The sequence below is a fragment of the Vipera ursinii genome, assembly GCF_947247035.1.
Source record: "Vipera ursinii genome assembly, chromosome: 3".
NCBI lineage: Eukaryota > Metazoa > Chordata > Lepidosauria > Squamata > Viperidae > Vipera > Vipera ursinii.
This window is the reverse complement of record NC_139516.1, coordinates 109,652,348-109,670,594: the sequence shown is the minus strand read 5'-3', so window position 1 is coordinate 109,670,594 and position 18,247 is coordinate 109,652,348. Positions and strand designations below refer to the sequence as shown.

General features: G+C 40.1%; 1 protein-coding gene and 1 long non-coding RNA gene across 2 annotated transcripts in view; one reads left to right on the top strand and one right to left on the bottom strand.

The window, feature by feature from the left end:
- Nucleotides 1-4,798: 4,798 nt before the first annotated feature.
- On the top strand, nt 4,799-10,910 carry LOC310638028. The gene is made up of 3 exons (XR_014492015.1): nt 4,799-5,252; nt 5,667-5,820; nt 10,312-10,910. It is a non-coding gene; the product is annotated as an uncharacterized lncRNA (long non-coding RNA).
- Nucleotides 10,911-12,401: 1,491 nt separating this feature from the next.
- LOC310638901 (centrosome-associated protein 350-like) overlaps nt 12,402-18,247 on the bottom strand; it is a gene marked incomplete at its 5' end in the record, with an annotated part of 185,499 nt that continues 179,653 nt past the window's right edge. Inside the window, 2 exon segments of the mRNA XM_083360263.1 lie at nt 12,402-12,596; nt 16,431-16,630. Coding sequence (XP_083216389.1) covers nt 16,623-16,630 — 8 coding nt within the window. The 3' untranslated portion in view covers nt 12,402-12,596; nt 16,431-16,622.

Below are 18,247 nucleotides of genomic sequence, written 5' to 3'. Positions count from 1 at the left end.
TTCAAGCTAAAAGAGACTAGTCAGAGTTATCTATTAAATTCCACGGTTGCCTAAACACGGAATCAGGAACAGGGTAAGTAAGAATAGAATTAGCAAGATATATAAGAATTGCCAACAGCTCTTGTAATCTGCAACTGTAGTATAATATACAATTTTTAGCATAGCTGTTCTGTACTAGCCTGCTACCAGCCCTGCAGAAAAGGCAGGGACAACCCCTTTTACAAGAAGGCAAGAGGCTGGAATTACGCCTGCCAAATTTATTGCAACAAAAACAAACGGAACAAGACAAACCAAGAAACAGGAGCTTTAAGAAACAGGAACTATCCAAGCGGTTGCCTTCAGCAAACCAGCCCTCCCACACATTCTCTTATATAGAGTTCAGGGCGTGGCTTCTCTCTGCCTCTTTCCGAGGAGCCCCATTGCCTTCCTCTGTTTACTCCTAATTGACTGCCTCCTGCGTCGGGCGTCCTTGAACAGGGCCAGCTGTGGGTCATCTTCATCCACGCTGTCAGGCTCACACAGCTGGGTCTCCGTGGTGACCAAGTGGGAGGGGCCTGGCTGAGGGCTCTCATCAGCAAGATCTTCAACCCCCTCAGCAAGGTCTTCAACACCCCCCTCCTCCTCCTCTGAGTCGTCCGACCCAACTGCCGAACCCACAGGCTGACCCTGAATCACAACAATAGCATAAGATGTGAATAGACATTAGCCAGATTAAAGCATTTTTAAAAACGCAGACAGGCACAAAATAGATAAGGGCCCTGTATTCTTTCCTGGTCGTCAACATGTGTAGCAGCAGCTAGGCTCCTGCTCCTTCCATATTAAGGAAGTGTCTGAAGATTCATTCTAGATATGTTTAGTTGAACACATTTAGAAACCATCATGTCGCTGGAAGCCTTGATTATACAACTGTAATACTCATGGAGTATAAGCCTTGGCTATTCGAGTCATTATATAGTTGTTACTTTATTTAATTATATTGAAAAGATTCATGTTCAAATCCTCAGTCATGAAAGTCATGGGATAGTATAGTTCATAGTCCAATACATTATTGATTCAGTTTGCCCTTATTGTATAAAACATGTCAATTTTTCTTCCCAGTCCAAACCTGGATATCAACCATCTGGAGAATCTGATAAAGAGAACAAAGCTCAGGAGCATCCTGTTAGTGCATCATCCACTAGCGATATGTCTCTCTCTGAGCCTCCTCATCCTCTTGTAAGGTAAGAAAGTAAGAAGGCATTCAGGACTAGGAAAGTGGTACACACTAGACATGTAATTTTACATATGATTTAGCTGCACAGCTTTTGTAGCAGCTGAGAATTTTGAAATATTTTTCCAAAGCTTTTGAAAATATATTTATTAAAATTCAGTGCTTGTAAAATTCTTAAATATGTCATGAAAAGCAAATGCTTCTTCATGGATCATTACAAGACAAGGATAATTTCTTCTGTATATTCAAGGCTATATCTGTACCAAGATTCTGCAGGAATGCAAATGAATAGTACAAGATTATATTGTATGAAGAATTCAGATTCACTTTAAAACATTCAAATTTGGGGCTGGTAATATGTTTGATGTTTATCTATACTGGGTTTTTTCAGATTTTTATGTATCTTTTATTAATTTTTACAGTAACAATCTTTAGTATTTAGTAAGCAACACATCTGGGTTTGTATGTTTGACATTAAAAGTAATACAATATCCATTCCTACCCTTTATTCCATTTTTCTAACCATTTATAAAAATTTTCCCATGTTTGAAAGCATTCTGAATCTTGCTTCCCCTTCATTTTCAATGTGAGCCTATCCATTTCTGCACAGTCCAAAATTTTCTTTATTATGCCTTCTACAGATGGTACTTCTCCTTTTTTCCAGTATTGAGCAAATGTAATTCTCGCTGCTGTTAATATATGTAATATTGAGTATACACATTTTTCATCATAATTTTCTGAGATTATATCTAAAAGAAATAATTCCGGTTTATGGTTTACATGCTCCTATTGTCTTTTCTAGCCACCTATGTATTTTCGACTGATAGGGGTGTCAAACTGCCGGCCCGCGGGCCAGACACGTCATCCCAAAACCGCTCCCACCCCATTGCTGGCAAAGGAGAAAAAGCTCCAATACATTGCGCGACGTCATGTGACGTCGCAAGTTTGGCATGTCTGCTTTAGGGCATGTCCACCAAGATTTTGTCTGCATTTCCAAATATTGCTAGACATATTTTTAAACATTTTTGCTAGTCTTGTAGGTGGTGAATGCCATCTATACAACATTTTATATAAATTTTCTTTATAAGTAGCTGCCCTTGTTATTTTGTAGTTTCTTTCTCAAAGTTTTGTCTTTTTTCTAACTCTACATTGTACCCCAAGTTTTTTGCCCAAGTTATCATTGTTTCTTTAGCTTATTCATCATCCATCTTTAAATTTAACAGAAAGCTGTACAGTTTCATAAACAATTTGTCATCTGGTCTAACGCTTTCTGGTCTTTGTTAAAACCATATATTTTTGCATCTTTCTCATATCTCATTTGCATTTGCAGATGTGGCCACCATGCTAGCTCAATTCTTTTAACCATGTTAGTGTGGTTGCAAGACCCAGTCTGGTAGCCCAAACCGTCCATTTTCTTTTGCTTCTTGTAACATTTTCAGTCTGATCCTAGCTTTTTTCCCTTGCCAGATAAATTTCAATATCGACGTATTTACTTCATCAAAAAAATTTTTGTCAATTTTTATCAATATTGTTTGAAATAAAATAGTTTTGGTAAACGTTCATTTTCACAGTCGCTATTCTTCCCAAGATTGATAGTTGTAGATTGTTCCATTTTTCCAAGTCTAGTTTTATTTGTTTTAATAATTTTACATAATTATCTTCTTTTATTGTTGCACACCCTGCTGTTAAATATATTTCCAGGTATTTAACTTTCTTAAGTACTTGAAGGTCTGTTTTTTTCTGATAATTTTTTTTGTTTATCTGTGAGGTTTTAAACTAACTTTAGTCTTTTCTCTATTGATTTTCAGTCCTGCTAATTCTCCAAATTCTTCAATCTTTGCTAATATTAGGACTTGTCTCTAACAGATCCTCCAATATAAAGACCAAGTCATCTGCAAATGCTTGTAGTTTGTACTTTTCATCTTTTATCTCCATTTCTTTGATTTCTGGATCCTGTCCAACATTCCTGTTCAACACTTCCAGATTTAAGATAAATAATAGTGGGGATAATGGACACCCTTGTCTTGTGCCTTTTTAAATGTTGAAACTCTCTCTGTGAAATTCCCATTCACAATTATTTTGGCCATTTGTCTGTGATAAATTGTTTGGATTATACTCATAAATTTTTTTCCAAAGTCCATATAGTTGTTAAACCATAATTGCCAATTGACATTATCAAAGGCTATCTGTCTAAAAAACTCAAAGCCATTTGTTTTCCTGGGTGCATTTCATAATATCCAATGTGTCTAAAATCATTCTTAAATTATTTGTCTCTCTCATTTTGGTCTGAATGTATAAATTCAATCAAGAATCTCTTTAGTCTTTCTGCTATTATTGAAGCAAAGATTTTATAATCCAGATTTAGTAGAGATATTGGTCTGTAGTTCTTTATCAGGGTCAAGTCTGAGTCTTCTTTGGGTATTAGCATAATATTGGCATCTATCCACGTATTTGGTAATTTGGCTTTTAGTAATACCCCGTTACACACTTTTTGCATTGGTAAAATTAATGTATCTCGTAAATATTTGTAGAATTCTGCTGGTAGCCTGTCTGGGCCTGGTGTCTTATCATTTTTTGGTCTTTTTATACTCTACTGTTGTTAAACCTTATTTAAATGTTAAATTCATGTATGGGCTGTTAGTGGTCTTGATGGTGGATGGAGTATTTAGTTAGTTGGACAGGAATGCTGAAGAGAATTGGAGGAAAACAAGAACCCAATAACCCACAAATCTATCTGAGTCTTTACACGTGGGGGTGGGCTATTTGTGTGTATCAAAACTCTTCCAAAGACACCTTAAACTATAGTGCCAAATTTCAGTTTCCCATCATTTTTAGATAAGTGAAAAATAGAGTGTCAATAAAAAACAAATCCAGTTTTAAAAAATCAAGGAACTTCCTGCCCAAAAGAACAACTGATCAACAATCCACATAATTTTCATTGCCCTCTTCACTGAAGCCATTCCTCCAAAATACTTAAACCCTTGGCCACCATCAATTCTTACTACAGGTGACTATTTTATAATTAAATGTCTAAACTTTATTTCTGTAAACTTATGACAATTCAATGGATTATTTACAGGGATAATACACTGGAGCCCTTAAGGATTCATCCAGAGAAGCTGAATTCAGTAGCACAGGTTCCTTGCTCAAAATCTGTTTTGAATGGAGCTCTTTTCTCTCAGCTTTTATCTTTGGATAACATGGGTATCTTGCAAAAGGATTTTGAATCTGTAACATCAAGCAGGAGGAGCCATAACACAGCTATGGGATCCATGTCTTTGACTCCTCAGCCATTTATGTCATCTACTGTACAAGCCACCATTAATCATTATAAACATAAATTGGACCGTATTGAAGCCCTAAAGGCAACTGCAGCCTCTCTTTCAAACAGAATTGAAAGTGAAGCCAAAAAATTAGCTGGGGCTGGCATTAACTATGAAGCAGCATGGGATACTGAACGTGACTTGTTGCAAAGAGATGAAGGTGATACCTGCTGGGCAAAAGCCAGCAGCCCTCCTGTGAGAGAAGATGATGTCTTTTCAGCTAGGCTTCAGAAAATGTTGGCAACCTGCAATTCACACACAACTTTTGATGATAACCTTCCTGGAATGGGAAATCTCAATGAGTTTAAAAAGCTCCCAGAGACTATTAGTTCTCACACAGGTGCTCTCGGTCTTCCAGGCAATAATACATCTGAAGGAATATTGGGAAACCTGTCTCAAAAGCAAACATGCGGTTCTGAATGATAGTGGGAGTTCCTTAAGTGAAGGTCTACTCAGCACTGGCTTTCTCTCTGAGGAAGAAGGTGAAAAATCTAATAATCCATCCTTGAAGATTGCTGAGGCATTAAATGAAAAAGAGTTCTGTGTTGCAGATAAAACTGGTTATGAACCCATAAAAGAATTTCAGAAGGAGGCAGAAAATTATTTACCTATTTTCACACAGATTAGGAATGGTCCAAAACCATGGGAAGAACTTGTCAAGAGAAGTCCATATAGTGTCATCAACATCTTTACAAAATCTTATCAGTTGTGTGGGAAAGGTGAGCAAATGCAAATCTTTTGATATGTCTGATTTTTTGTTAGGTAAACAATTAAATGAATATGTGTTGAAGTCCTGTGTTCTATATGCAATACCTGAGCCTAGTTTTGCTGATATCAGTACCTGCCGATAGGTACAACATTTTTAATTTGTTTTGGAAATGTTGGCTGCTATACTTTTTTGGAATGAAGTCAATCATTTGTTAAAAAGTTCCACCTCTTTGCATTGCCAGAGAAAGAATCTTTTTTAGTTCTTTGTGTAGGCGTTTAGAATTTTCCGAGTTGTTTTGTATGATTGGTCTTTCGGTCATGATCATTTTACCTATTTGCATACTCTATGTTAATCTTTTTGTTGAAATGGAAATTCTTCTGAAATATTGGTTGTATTTCCTTTTTCACTTTCCTCCTTCTGCCAGAATCTGAAGAACATGCAGGGCAGGGATCATCAACACATCGACCTTTACTTCCTGCCATGAGCCCTCCAGATAGTATTGCTTCTTATGAGGATGGGTTCATCTCATCACAAGGATGTGGTACATCGATGGACAAAAAGTCTACCCCTGAGCACAGGTATATATTTTTCAAACGGGTAATGAAGCTATAAAATAAGAGGGGAAAAGTTATTTTCATTGGATAATATGTGGTTATATATATATATATATATATATATATATGTGTGTGTGTGTGTGTGTGTGTGTGTGTGTGTGTGTGTGTGTGTGTTTTAGCTAATGTCTCAATACTCTTAGTCTAGTATTCTTTAATGATACAAATTGCTGTCTGAAAATTCTGAATTCTCAGGTTTAAAATTTTGGTATTTCAACATTTTTGTTAGGATGTTTTAAATTGGGACTGCGACAGGTAGACCTTGACTTACAGCCAGCTTTTTAACGACCATTCCACAATAATGACTGCCTTGGAATGGATGCCTTATGACTCATAAAGCACTTCTGGCCATCGAAAAACATTGCACTCCCCCCCCCCGGCCCTTGGTCACATGTTCACATTTTGGGCTGTTGGCAATAGGTTTCCAAGTGCCTGGCAATCCTGTGATCAGCATTTGCAATCTTCTCTTGTCGGTTTCCCGAGAAAGCCAGGGGAGAAGCAGGCTGAGGAGACTTCAGGCGGAGGGGACGTAGGATTTGCGGTCAGTTCCCCGAGTGCACCAAGGGATTTCTCCTCTTTTCTGTGCAAGGAGAGGAAATCTTCCTGCACGCTGGAGGAATGGAGCTCAAATCCAGTGGGAATGGTAGGGAACACAGCGAACGCCTGTGGTGATTCTCAGTCAGCCAGGTGATAGTTGGTTGGAAGGTGCTTTTATCAAAAGGCAATTGGACTGTGTTTTTCTTTCTCCTTGAGGAAGAAGAAAACATTTCACTTCTCATCCAAGAAGCTTCATCAGTTGTGACGATGGAGGGATAGAAGGATAGGTAGTGAACACAGCGGTCTCATGATTGTTCTTGCTGATGGAGTGAGGAGAGGGCCCAGACCTCCTGCATAAGGTGGGAGGCCTGTGCCGACTCACTGCCTTATCATGCCCTGGAGGCTTCAGCCCTCTCCCTGATGCTCTGCTTAACAACCGAAATCATCTTTTAATGACCACAACTGAGAAAGCTGAAATTGCAGTCACTGAGCAAAGCGGTCATATTTAATAACCATTTCACCCAACAACCGAGATTCCAGGCCCAATTGTGGTGGTTAAACGGAAACCTATTTGTATACTATTTATATAAATATGGCATTATGAAATTCCAGCATAAAACCCTTTTTGAGGATTCTGGAGCATGAGAACTCACACTTAAAGAAATAGAAACTAGTGCATGCTTTCTACCAGATTAAAGTATTCAGTATTTCTTTTTATCTTGAACAGTTCCTGAAATGGTATAAAATTCAGAATTTTTATATTTTAAAAGCAGTTAAAATATTTGGCATGATATTATAAGAGATTATTAATATAAATTTATAAAAACCTGGAGGCCACAAAGTAATGAATGGCAGATCACCAGAGAGCACTTTTCTCTGAAGTCCGTAAGTGGCATCTGCCAGGACTCTCTGTAGAACTGGGGCACAGAATTCTTCCCTCAATGTGACTGTGGGGCTCCCACGTCAAATTGTAGATCAATCGTGACCGCCTGTAAGCTGAGGGCATATACCAGTCCATTATCTGATTTTTTAAATATAAACGATGCTGAGCCTCAGTGGTTAGATGGCCTAGACATTGGTATTTGAACATTTTTTGACATTTATATTTTATTGTGTTTTACTAATCTAAGTGATATATTAATATATATTGTTAGTCCGTATATGATATGTCATATGCTACATAAGTAAATCCAAAGTGCTTTCTAAGCAGGCTTATTAGTTTGAAGATTATACTGAGGGCAAAGCAACTTCTAGGTTCCAGACCCCTGAGTATTCTTTGTTTTTTATCATATTGGGTTTGCCTTTCAAAAAAGGAATGAACACAAAGCTTCTCTACAAAATAGATCATCTGACCTGACCCTTACTCTAATAAATATGCAGAGACGAAATGCAGGACTGTGAGGCTAGGAGAATATTGTAAGGAACGGTTTTTATAAACAAAGCAACAGGCTAGAAGGAAAAGAGACGATGGACTGTGATTGCTATTCCAATATAGCCAGGCTAGGAGAAGGAGCTCCAAAAGCAGTTTACAGACTGCTAGTGTTTTGTAAGATGTCACGAAAAGTCAGCAAGGTCATTTTCCTTATTGAAATACTGGTTTTAAATTTTATTGTAAATTTCCATTGTATACAATTAATTCTTTTTTTATACACTTTATTGTAAAGTTCATTTGATATATAAGTTAAATTTAACAGATAAAAGTAACTGGTACATTTATTTCTTATTAAACTCTTAACTCCAATTAAGTCATTAGTTTTATTCATGGTGGGGGTTCCATAATACGTTTCCATTTCAAGTGAGCTATGATATCAAAGGGTTTGAAAATCCCTGTGTAAAGGAATTACCGTATATACTTGAGTATAAGCCGAATTTTTCAGCCCACTTTTTGGGCTGAAAAATCCACTTCGGCTTATACTCCAGTGAACAAAAAAAAAGAACTTACCGAGGACTTGCACGCGGCCGAGGCTTCGGTGCTTCCGGGATCGCGCGCACCTCTCCCAAGCCGCCCCCGTCCGGAGACCTGCCGAAGTTTGGGGAGGTTTGGGGAGGTGCGCGCGCACCTCCCCAAACCTCCCCAAACGTCGGCAGGTCTCCGGAACTCCGCGCCCTGCCTGCCTGCTTCTTTCCGCTGCCTGGCTGCCCTACGATGTAACCCGCTTCATGATAGAGTGCGACGCCTGCAAGGACTGGTTTCATGGCAGGTAACACAAAGCGGTCATTCTCGCCTTTCCCTCCCCCCCTCGCCCGCCCGCTCGCTTTTTTTTCCCTCTCAAGCATCACTGGACTGGGCCAGGGAAATCAGAGAGAAGCTGGGCGTGCAGCGTCACGGCGACGGCTGGAAGCCTCGCCCAGCTAGAGACAGAGAGGAAGAAGGGAGGGAGGGAGGGCGCGCGCAGGCAGAGAGGGTTTGGTCAGGGTGGCGGCGACGGCGGCGGACACGGGGAGCTGAGGCGCCGTCCGGTAGGTAGAGGCCGTTATGGGAAGGAGGCGGGAGAAGGGACGTGTGGGGGAAGTACGGGGGCCGTGTAAACGGAGTACGTGCGGCGCCGCGCGGGTCTTTTAGAACTGGGCCGGCAACGGGTGCTTGTGAAGCGGCTGAGGGCTGGCTAGGAAGGGGGCGGCGGCGGCGCTGGCGCTTTGCGGGTGGGACAAGGCTCTCAAGAGAGAACATGGTAGAGGCGGAACCGACCCCGCCGCTCCCTACAGGGGAGAGAAGCCGGGCAAGCGCTGCTCCAGTCCTCGCTCTTCTTCCCTCTCCCGATTTTGCCTTCCTCTCCAAGATAAGTTCGAGCGGTAGGGGAAAGTTAGAGCCCCTTTCTGAGGCCGCCCCTTACTTGGGATTGTTGGGCGAGAAGGCGACGTGGGCACGGAGGAGGAAGTAAGTCGCGCTTTACTCGTCACTGCGGGGCGGGGAGAAAAAAAGTTCTTGCCGGCCGGACTTGGATGGCGGCAGCGGCATCAGCTGGGAGCCGCAGCCCCGCCTAGTCCGGCTGAGCAGAACCAGCTCAACACAAAGCGATCGGGCCTTTCCTCCCCCCCTTTCCCTCCCCCCTCCCGCTCTAGGGCAGAGATCCCCTTCCTATCGCTCGGGGCCTTTCATCTCTTTGGCTCGCCAGGGCTGGAGCGGCGAGAGCGAGCGGCAGAGGAGAGATGGTGGGCTCCTGGCTGCCGCTTCTGCTCTGTGCAGTTTTCCAACAGGCCTTTTTGGAGAAGAGGAGGCAGAGGCTTGCGGAGCGCGGATCCAGCCTCCGCCGGCAGCAGAGGCTTGCGGAGCGCGGATCCAGCCGGCGGCAGAGGCTTGCGGAGCGCGGATCCAGCCTCCGCCGGCGGCAGAGGCTTGCGGAGCGCGGATCCAGCCAGCGGCAAAGGCTTGCGGAGCGCGGATCATAATTGATCCATAAAAACCTAATACCGAATAAAAGTACGATACATCAATAAAAAGATCCAATTTGATTTCCCCCCCCCCCGCCACACACACACACACACACACACAGGTTGGAGACCCTCCGACGTGGCTTGGGCACCCAAAGGCTTCCGCTGCCCCCTTTTCTCCACCAGGCGAGAGAGGCAAAACGTGCACCAGCCCTGCCCCCATCCACCTCCAGTATGGATGGCTCTGCCAAAAGAAAAGCAGCCAAAGCAAGCCTCCCATTGAGAGAATGGGGCAGCGGAGGCTTGCAGAACGGCGGATCGAGCTGAGGCTTGCAGAACGGCGGATCCCAGCCTCGGCGTATACTTGAGTCAAGAACTTTTTCCAGTTTTGGGGGGTAAAATTAGGGGTCTCGGCTTATACTCGAGTCGGCTTATACTCAAGTATATATGGTAATTAGCCATAATTACATTTATTCACAAAAATCTAGATGGATTTCACCATGAAAATAAAAATATTAACGATGTGTAATTCTGTGCTTGAATTGGCAGCGGCACAAGTAGTACCAGCCTGAAAGGAGAGCTTGCCAGTAAAAAATTGCCTTATGAACACCAAACTATGGAATTAACCCATCATTCCTCAAGATCGCCATCTTCAGGTTCTTCTCGTGCATCCGCATCTTCTAAAAGAAGAGGAAGAAAAGAAAGTAAGAGCTTTTCAGCTGTTTGTTTATTACAAAGATAAGTTTGCTGACCAGTTCATCACAATATACATACATCAAAAAGGCTTTCAGGCCAGTACCAATTACAAAGATTAATTAATCCAAGTCAAATATTAAGGGACCCTTAAGGTAATATTAAAGGGACGTGGTGGCTCAGTGGTTTAGGACGCTGAGCTTGTCGATCAGAAGATCTTCAGTTTGGCGGGTCGAATCCCGAGTGCCGCGTAACAGAGTGAGCGCCTGTTACTCGTCCCAGCTTCTGCCAACCTAGAATTGTTCCAAAATCAATATGGCCCCTTTTCTCCAGTACTCTTTTGATCAGGGGCACAATGGCTCAGCAGTTAAAGATGCTGAGCTTGTCAGTTGGGAGCTGACAGCCCCGGTTAGAGACCCAAGCACTGTGCAATGGGGTGAGCTCCCGTACCTTACCCAGCCCCTACCCACCTAGCAATTTGAAAGCATGCAAATGCGATTAGAACAACAGGCACTGCTTTTGTGGGAAGGGTGAGAGTGTTCTGTGCACCTCTGACGTATAGCCATGCTGGCCACATGAACACAGAAAATGTCTTTGGATAATGCTGGCTCCCTCGGCCAAGAAACAGAGATGAGCACTGCGCTTTAGAGTTGGACACGGAAAGGGAAACACACAGGGAAACGTTTCCCTTTGATCTGAAAAGGACCTTGACGACATGTCCAGAAAAACTGATACATTCATTTAGTGACTGAAGATACACTAGCACTGAAAAAAGTGACTTATGACTGCTGCAGCATCTCCATGGACAAGTGATCAAAATTTATGTTTTGGCAAGCATTTATGACAGATTCACTGTCCCAGGATCATGGGATTACCATCTGTAATCATTCCAGCTGGCTTCTGACAAGCAAAGTCTATGGGGGAAGTCAAATTCACTTAACAACCCCATGCTTCATTTAATAACTGCAGTGATTCTCTTAACAATGTGGGGAAAATTAGTAAAATGCAGCATAATTGCCTTGCTTAGCAATGGAAATTTTGGGCTCAATTGTAGCCATAATTTGAGGACTATCTATAGTTTCATTTCATCTATACTTAAAAACAGCTATTTTTGACCTAGATCTAAGAAGACCTGAAGGAAACTGAAATACAGAGAAATAAATAAAATGAAGGCAGTAAATATAAAATGATATGAAAAGCATAGAGAAAAGGTACTGAATAGGTAAGGATCTTGGAAAGCGAAGAAAACGGAGGGGGGGATAAAGAAAAGGTTTAGCTAAAGAGAAGGTTTGGAGTTTCATTTCTCCATGGGGAATGAAGGAGCAAATTGGGTACTGTAAGTCTTGGGTCTCTTTTAAGCATTCAGTTTTACTTGTTAAACATCTGAACCTCAGTCCCAAGTTGGGCCCTGTCCCTACCCATTTTTCAAACCAGCCCTGGAATGCCACTTTGATACTTGAATAGTTTTATGTGATCCTTGAATAAGATTTTGAATATTAAGATGACTGGAAGTTATTATCTTTGGGATTCTCAATTTCACATTCAAGATTACTTCCATCTGCTTAGGAAGGTTTTCATGAGCAGTAAATCAACAGAATCTCAATTTCTCTCAAGGTCTCATTTAAAATTTGACCTCTGGCACTTTTATCCTAACAGTACTCAAAGTACTTCAAGTATGTAGTCCTGAAATCTAAAGTCAAACTATGGTAATAATTTTTTTTGTAAAAAAGCAGTAAGCAGTAAAATAGTATTATGCTTCTGACAGCAATAGAATGCCTCGGAAGAATGGAAGGCTGAATCAACCCTGAGCTGCTCAGGATTGAGCTCCTGGCAGTGGGCAGAGTCAGCCTGCAATACTGCATTCTAACTACTGCACCAGATGTATTCATCCTATTTTACTAATAAGAAAAAAAGGAAAAGGAAAAAAAAGGGAAAGAAACCTTTCCCAGTAGATTCCAGTTCTTGTGTATAAACTATTTCTTCAGTTATTGTGTGATCTAGGCTTCCAGGCTCGCCTTGAATCTCAGAAACCTTTGATGGAGCAGACTCAACAACTAGATTGCTCAATTTTTCTGGGACAGAGCTTTCACTATTTAGACGAGAACAAGGTGGCATTGAAGAGTCTTCTTCACTGGCTGTCTCTGAGAGAGAAAAATGGAAAAGGATCAATTCCTCAATTCCCAGCACTTCACTGACAGGCTTTTAAAAATATTTTGATACATGCTTACAGTCATATTAAAAATTAAATACTTCCCACTGAAGTTTTTGGCTTTTTAAACATATTTCAACATACAGTATTTTTTATAATATTTTATTAGTTTTCTAAAGCAATATGGTGACTAGGTTAATCAATAGTTCAATAACATACATAAATCTTTAGTATAAATCTTAAGTTACATCAATTATTTCCTCTCTTTTTCTCTTAATATCTACTATCTCATATTAGGCAAATACAGTTCTTATTATTAACTAAGTAAAAACATCTTTGTTATATTTACAATTTTTAGCTTATACATATATTGTGTTTGCATTCAATCCTTAAATACAATCAATGTCCTGTTATTGCTTTTTTCCCCAAGCTTTAATTTCTAATCAATATTCAAATTAACATTTGGTATTTATAATTTCCAAGCTTTAGGTAACCAAAGTTTCTCTTATCTCAACTTCTTCCTTTTTCCATTTTCATAACAAAATCTAATATTCCAAGTACACATCTTATCTATTTGAATATAGTCTTGTTCTGTTTTCTAAAAGTTATCTATTTTCCATCATATTAAACAATCTAATTAATAATACAGTATCACCTAATAAATCAAAACCATTATATGTACTGTCTGGGTTAACCAATAAATCAGTAATATACATAAATTTTTCATTTATGTCTAATTTTTAAAAGCTCAAATACTCCCTCTCTTTTTCTGGTAATATTTATTATTGCATGATGGGCAAGCAGAATTCTTATTTTCAACTGATTTCCAAATATTTTATATTAGGTGACCAAAATTTCCCTTATTATTCAATTATAATGTAACTTTATTTTCTAAAAAATATCTATTTTCCACCATATTTAATCCTCTAATTAGTAATATGAAATCCCCTCTAATAAATCAAAACCTTTATTTTCTTCTGCCTTATTCTGGCTTTCTTCCTTTGCCAACTAAACTTCCATGTCAGTTCTTTTGAGTCATCAAATAATCCTCTATCTATCTATCTATCTATCTATCTATCTATCTATCTATCTATCTATCTATCTATCTATTATTTGGAATAAGAAAGACCATTTGGTTGCAGGTTTTTTGGAATAACTAGCCCAGGGGTAGACAACCTTGGCTCTTTTATGACTCGTGTACTTCAACTCCCAGAATTCCTGAGCCAGTATAGCTGGCTCAGGAATTCTGGGAGTTGAAGTCCACAAGTCATAAAAGAGCCAAGGTTGTCTACCCCTGAACTAGCCCATTTGAATTTATTAGATTGCCTCCCTATTACTCCAATTTCCCACAATTGTCCTGATAGGTTTATCTTCCCTTCAATCTGTTCTTCCTTTCTCTCAAATTTCTTCTGATTTTTATAAAAAGTCTTTTCCATTTTCTGAATTGTCATTCCCTTTTCTGATTTTTCCGTTGGCTGGATCTGTTGGTCAATTGAGTCCTCTGTCTTAGTGTTTAGTTGTTCCGCTTCTCCTGTTATTTTCTGCATTGTTAGTTCTTTGGTTATAGTCAAAATCTGGGTTTGCATATTTAAGCTGGCATCTTGTTCCTTTATGTTGCAGCTTATTTTGGCACAAGCTGAAAGAATGGTTTTGTGTATTGGTTTCAACATGGAAAGGACCCATATTCTCTTGATAGTATGTTAAATTGAAGACTTTAGAATCAAACGTTAAAAATAGTTTTTTTGTTTTTTATAGCTAGGTATGGGACATCTATTCCACATGTTATAGGTGGTCTTTATAGTAGAAATTGTTTGTCAAGTAAGAGTATATAATCCAAGGTATTCCATCATCTCGTATAATAACCTATGCTTCTCATGTAAAGAAATAGGAAAGCAAGTGCCCACGTATACCTCTGAAAGTCAGTAAAAGTTTACATTCATAGTTCAAACAGGCCAGATATGCTGCCCAGAAGTTCCTTCTCTGTAGCTGAGTTTTTCACAGGTGGTAGTTGTCACGGTCAAAGAAGTTTTTTCTGGAGTCTGGGTTTCAAGCCAAGTCGCTTTTAAGCAATAACAAGTTGTAATACCATACTTCGCCACAAGATGTCACCGATGCTGTTTAAAGCTTTTTAAGTCCAAAATTTTTATGATAGTTTTTCAAGTCTTATTTGTTTTTTTAGATAAAAACAAACATCTCCAGTAAGAATAGGAACACTTTTAGTCCCCAAATTTCAAAAGCATATACATCCAATTAGATTAAAATTGTTCTTATAGTTGCTCTGTTTCCCCTGGGTGAGTAGTCGCTGCTTTTCTTAGAGGGTAGGGTAGAAATTCCCTTCCCTCTCTCCTCACAGGGGGAAAAATACTTTGTGCAGCTTTTACAGGAAAAAATACTTAAAAGTCTTAAAAAGAAGATCAGATCTCACCCAGTTTCATCTGTGTTGCTTTAAAAGTGCTTGGTGGTGATTCTGACTTTGGCTGTCAGCAGCTTAGTGACAAGCCACATTGCTATGGCCAGTCTTTCCCCCACCGGAGGGCTTCCCCGGATCAAATGGAAGGGCCATCACCCTCCCATGATCAAGAAGGGGTCCCCTCCTTGTTTGCCCCCTCTACAGGGCAACTTTCGACCCTTTCCAGGTCCCCCAGCAGGAGGAAATCGGACACGAAAGACGAAGCTCATCTTCCAGCGTCTGTGGTGCTGCGATGGCAAACCGGAGGTCCAAAATACAGTATTTAATCTTAATTTCCACAATACTGATAAAGGGGATATAACAAATATAATCCACTGTTTACATCTGTAGTCCATACTATAAACAAACACTAAAGGAAATTTTACATCTGGAAAAAATTGATATAACCCTACATTTATCACTATTTCAAATACCTAAATTAGAGATGTGCAAATAATTAGAACATTGTTACAGAAGAATTGGGAAGAATCTGTCTTATTTAAACCTCAGATATTTAGTTTGATTTGCTGTTATTTTGCTGAAGATTGTGTTTAGACTGAAAGAGCTCTCTGAGTCCTTCAAAAAGACTTCAGAAAGGTTACAAAAGCCCATGAGATTAGGTAAGGATTTAAAAATATCTCCAAACAACTGGACATTAATCATTTCAAAAGATCATCTACCACCTGAGAAGATGTTAAAAAAGAAGAAAAAGATTTTACAACAGGTGTACTTTTTCACACAATCAAGTAGCAAAATGTATTAAAAATTTTAGAGAAATACATTTCTATATTATTATTTTACCTATTATTCATCTCCTTTTAATATTGAAAAATTATTTCTCCTTTAAGTAGAATTGTTTTACACAAATACTAAGCCAAAACCAATCAGTTAAAAATTTGGAATACGTATGTTTGAATGCAGCTTTTGGACATAATCAGGTTCTGAATACATGAAAGCCATTTTCTGAAATGTAATGTAACCTTGCACTTGGACTTTTGTTGAACAAAATTACTTGGATAAGCCAAACCCTTTCCACATAATCAGCACATTTATAATAGCAAGATTTAGAGCAAGGGCCCATGGTCTGAGGGCCAAATTTGGTCTGCAATTTCTTTTTGTACAGCCCACAGACTAAGAATAGATGGACAGATGGGCAGCAGATTGCTGGAACTAAGTCTCAGCTGAACTCCCATGATGAGGGGTGGGAACGGGGATGGAGTGTCCCAGGCAGTGGCAGCAGCCTATCATTGGACCATGCTATCCAATGGCTGCTCTGCCCATGAAGGCAGAGGTAGGGGAAGGGAATCTGGCCCTTTAAAGAAAAAGTTTGCCAAGTTTTAATTAGAGCCCCAACAAGGTAAATGTCATAGTTTCTACCTTTTTGATCAGATTTCTGATCTCCTGCTCCTTTTTTATTTGCTTTGGTTTTATGCAGCTCTTTTTCCCAAGCAGCTAGCGCTTGTTTTTCTATCTGACGTATCTCTGCTTCTTCTGCATCTAAACGTTGCTTCCACTGCAGCAGCTCCTCTGCGTGCTGATGCCGCTGCATCAGTTTTTGCTCTCGCTTGGTCAAGAACCTGATGAAGGGGAAACTGTTCACTATATAAATATTTGAACTTCCATTATAGACTCATCAAATTTTAGGGAATATTTCGTGGCAATAGAGGTAGAATCTGAAAAGATACAATACAAGAAGGAGAAAAAAATACATAGAATTCATTACAGAACAGAAAACACTACAAAATAAGATGATGTTGCAAAAATAGAATGAGTAAATATTGACTAAATGGAAGGAAATATAGATATGCCTAACTATCAAAATTCCCGACCTTATTATGAAAACAATAAATATATACATGGACTCTTTGGATAACTATTACATAATAGAGCTGGGTAAACCCTTTAAGAGACATGTTTTGGGAAGATGCAAGAGCATATATGTACAAGTAGTCTTTGCATTACAACCTTAACTGGAATCAGACTTTCCATCCCTAAGCGATAAGGGTCGTAAAGCGTGACATCAGTTAACCTCATTGCTTAGCAACAGACCAGGTTGTTGTAACCCAGAGACCACCTGAGTTATTGAGAGAGGACCTCATATATCCTGAGCCCTAGGCAAGCAAGCTGATGGGTGAGAAGGTGTGTCGGTGCTGTGGATGGGTGCTACTGGCCAGTGGGAGCCACAGGGTGCCACAGGGGTTATAAATGGGCAGGTAGGTCAGGAAAGGCAATGAGAAGTGGTCCTTGGGATCTTTTACTCTGTAGTGGGGCACCTCAGGAAAAAAAGTAGGGAGAAAAACATTTTGGGAGCAACTTGCAACCTTTCTGCTGGCCTCCCCACTGACTTCGCTTGTTGATCACATGACCACAACTTTCAGCAAGTCGCCAGCCCGAGTACCCAGATTGCAATGACACAATTGTAGGGACATGGCTGGAACTCCAATAACCAATTCTAAGTCCCTCTTGTTCAGCACCCTCATAACTTTGAATGCTCACTGAACAAGTGGTTGTAACGCAAGGACTACCCATAGTAGCTCTTTTCGAACCATCAAAGCTACTGCAAATGTTTCCTGGCTCTCTAGCAGCTACTCTGCACATACACTGCTTGTGTCTACAGAAGCCTTTGCAGATATTGGAACAACTTTCATAGCAGCTGAACAGACCAGAAAAAAGTTGTAGCTTTTTAAAAAGACATTGTGTACACACATTTATGTTTTGAAACATTTTCTCCTAAAGGATTCATTCAATTCTAGTACATAAATATGTTAGGAATGTCAATGTTAGGAAAGCTATTTCCAAAATACTTTTTTTTTCTTCTTTGAAGGGATGGCAGAAAAAAAAAATTAGGCTGCGAACTAACCTTGCCTTCTGTCAGCTTGTATATCTTGGGATAAAGAAATAAACGTTACTATTCTCTAACAATAGCTCTGAAGTGGCTTGGGGCGTAAGGATTACGCGGAGACAGCAGGCTTGGGTTGAATGTTTATTGAGGTACCCCGGCTACAACTCTGCCAGCTTCTGCTCTTTTTATAGCCAGCTGGTGGTTGGCTGGGCCAATCAGACTTTCGGTTTTCTCCCGCCTGAAAGCTGGACCAATCGGCTGCGTCTGGTTTTGACAGCTAAGGAATCCTCGTGGCGGCTGCGCCTGCGTGGTCGGCAGTCAGGCTGACAGCTGAGAGCTGTCAGCTGCTGCG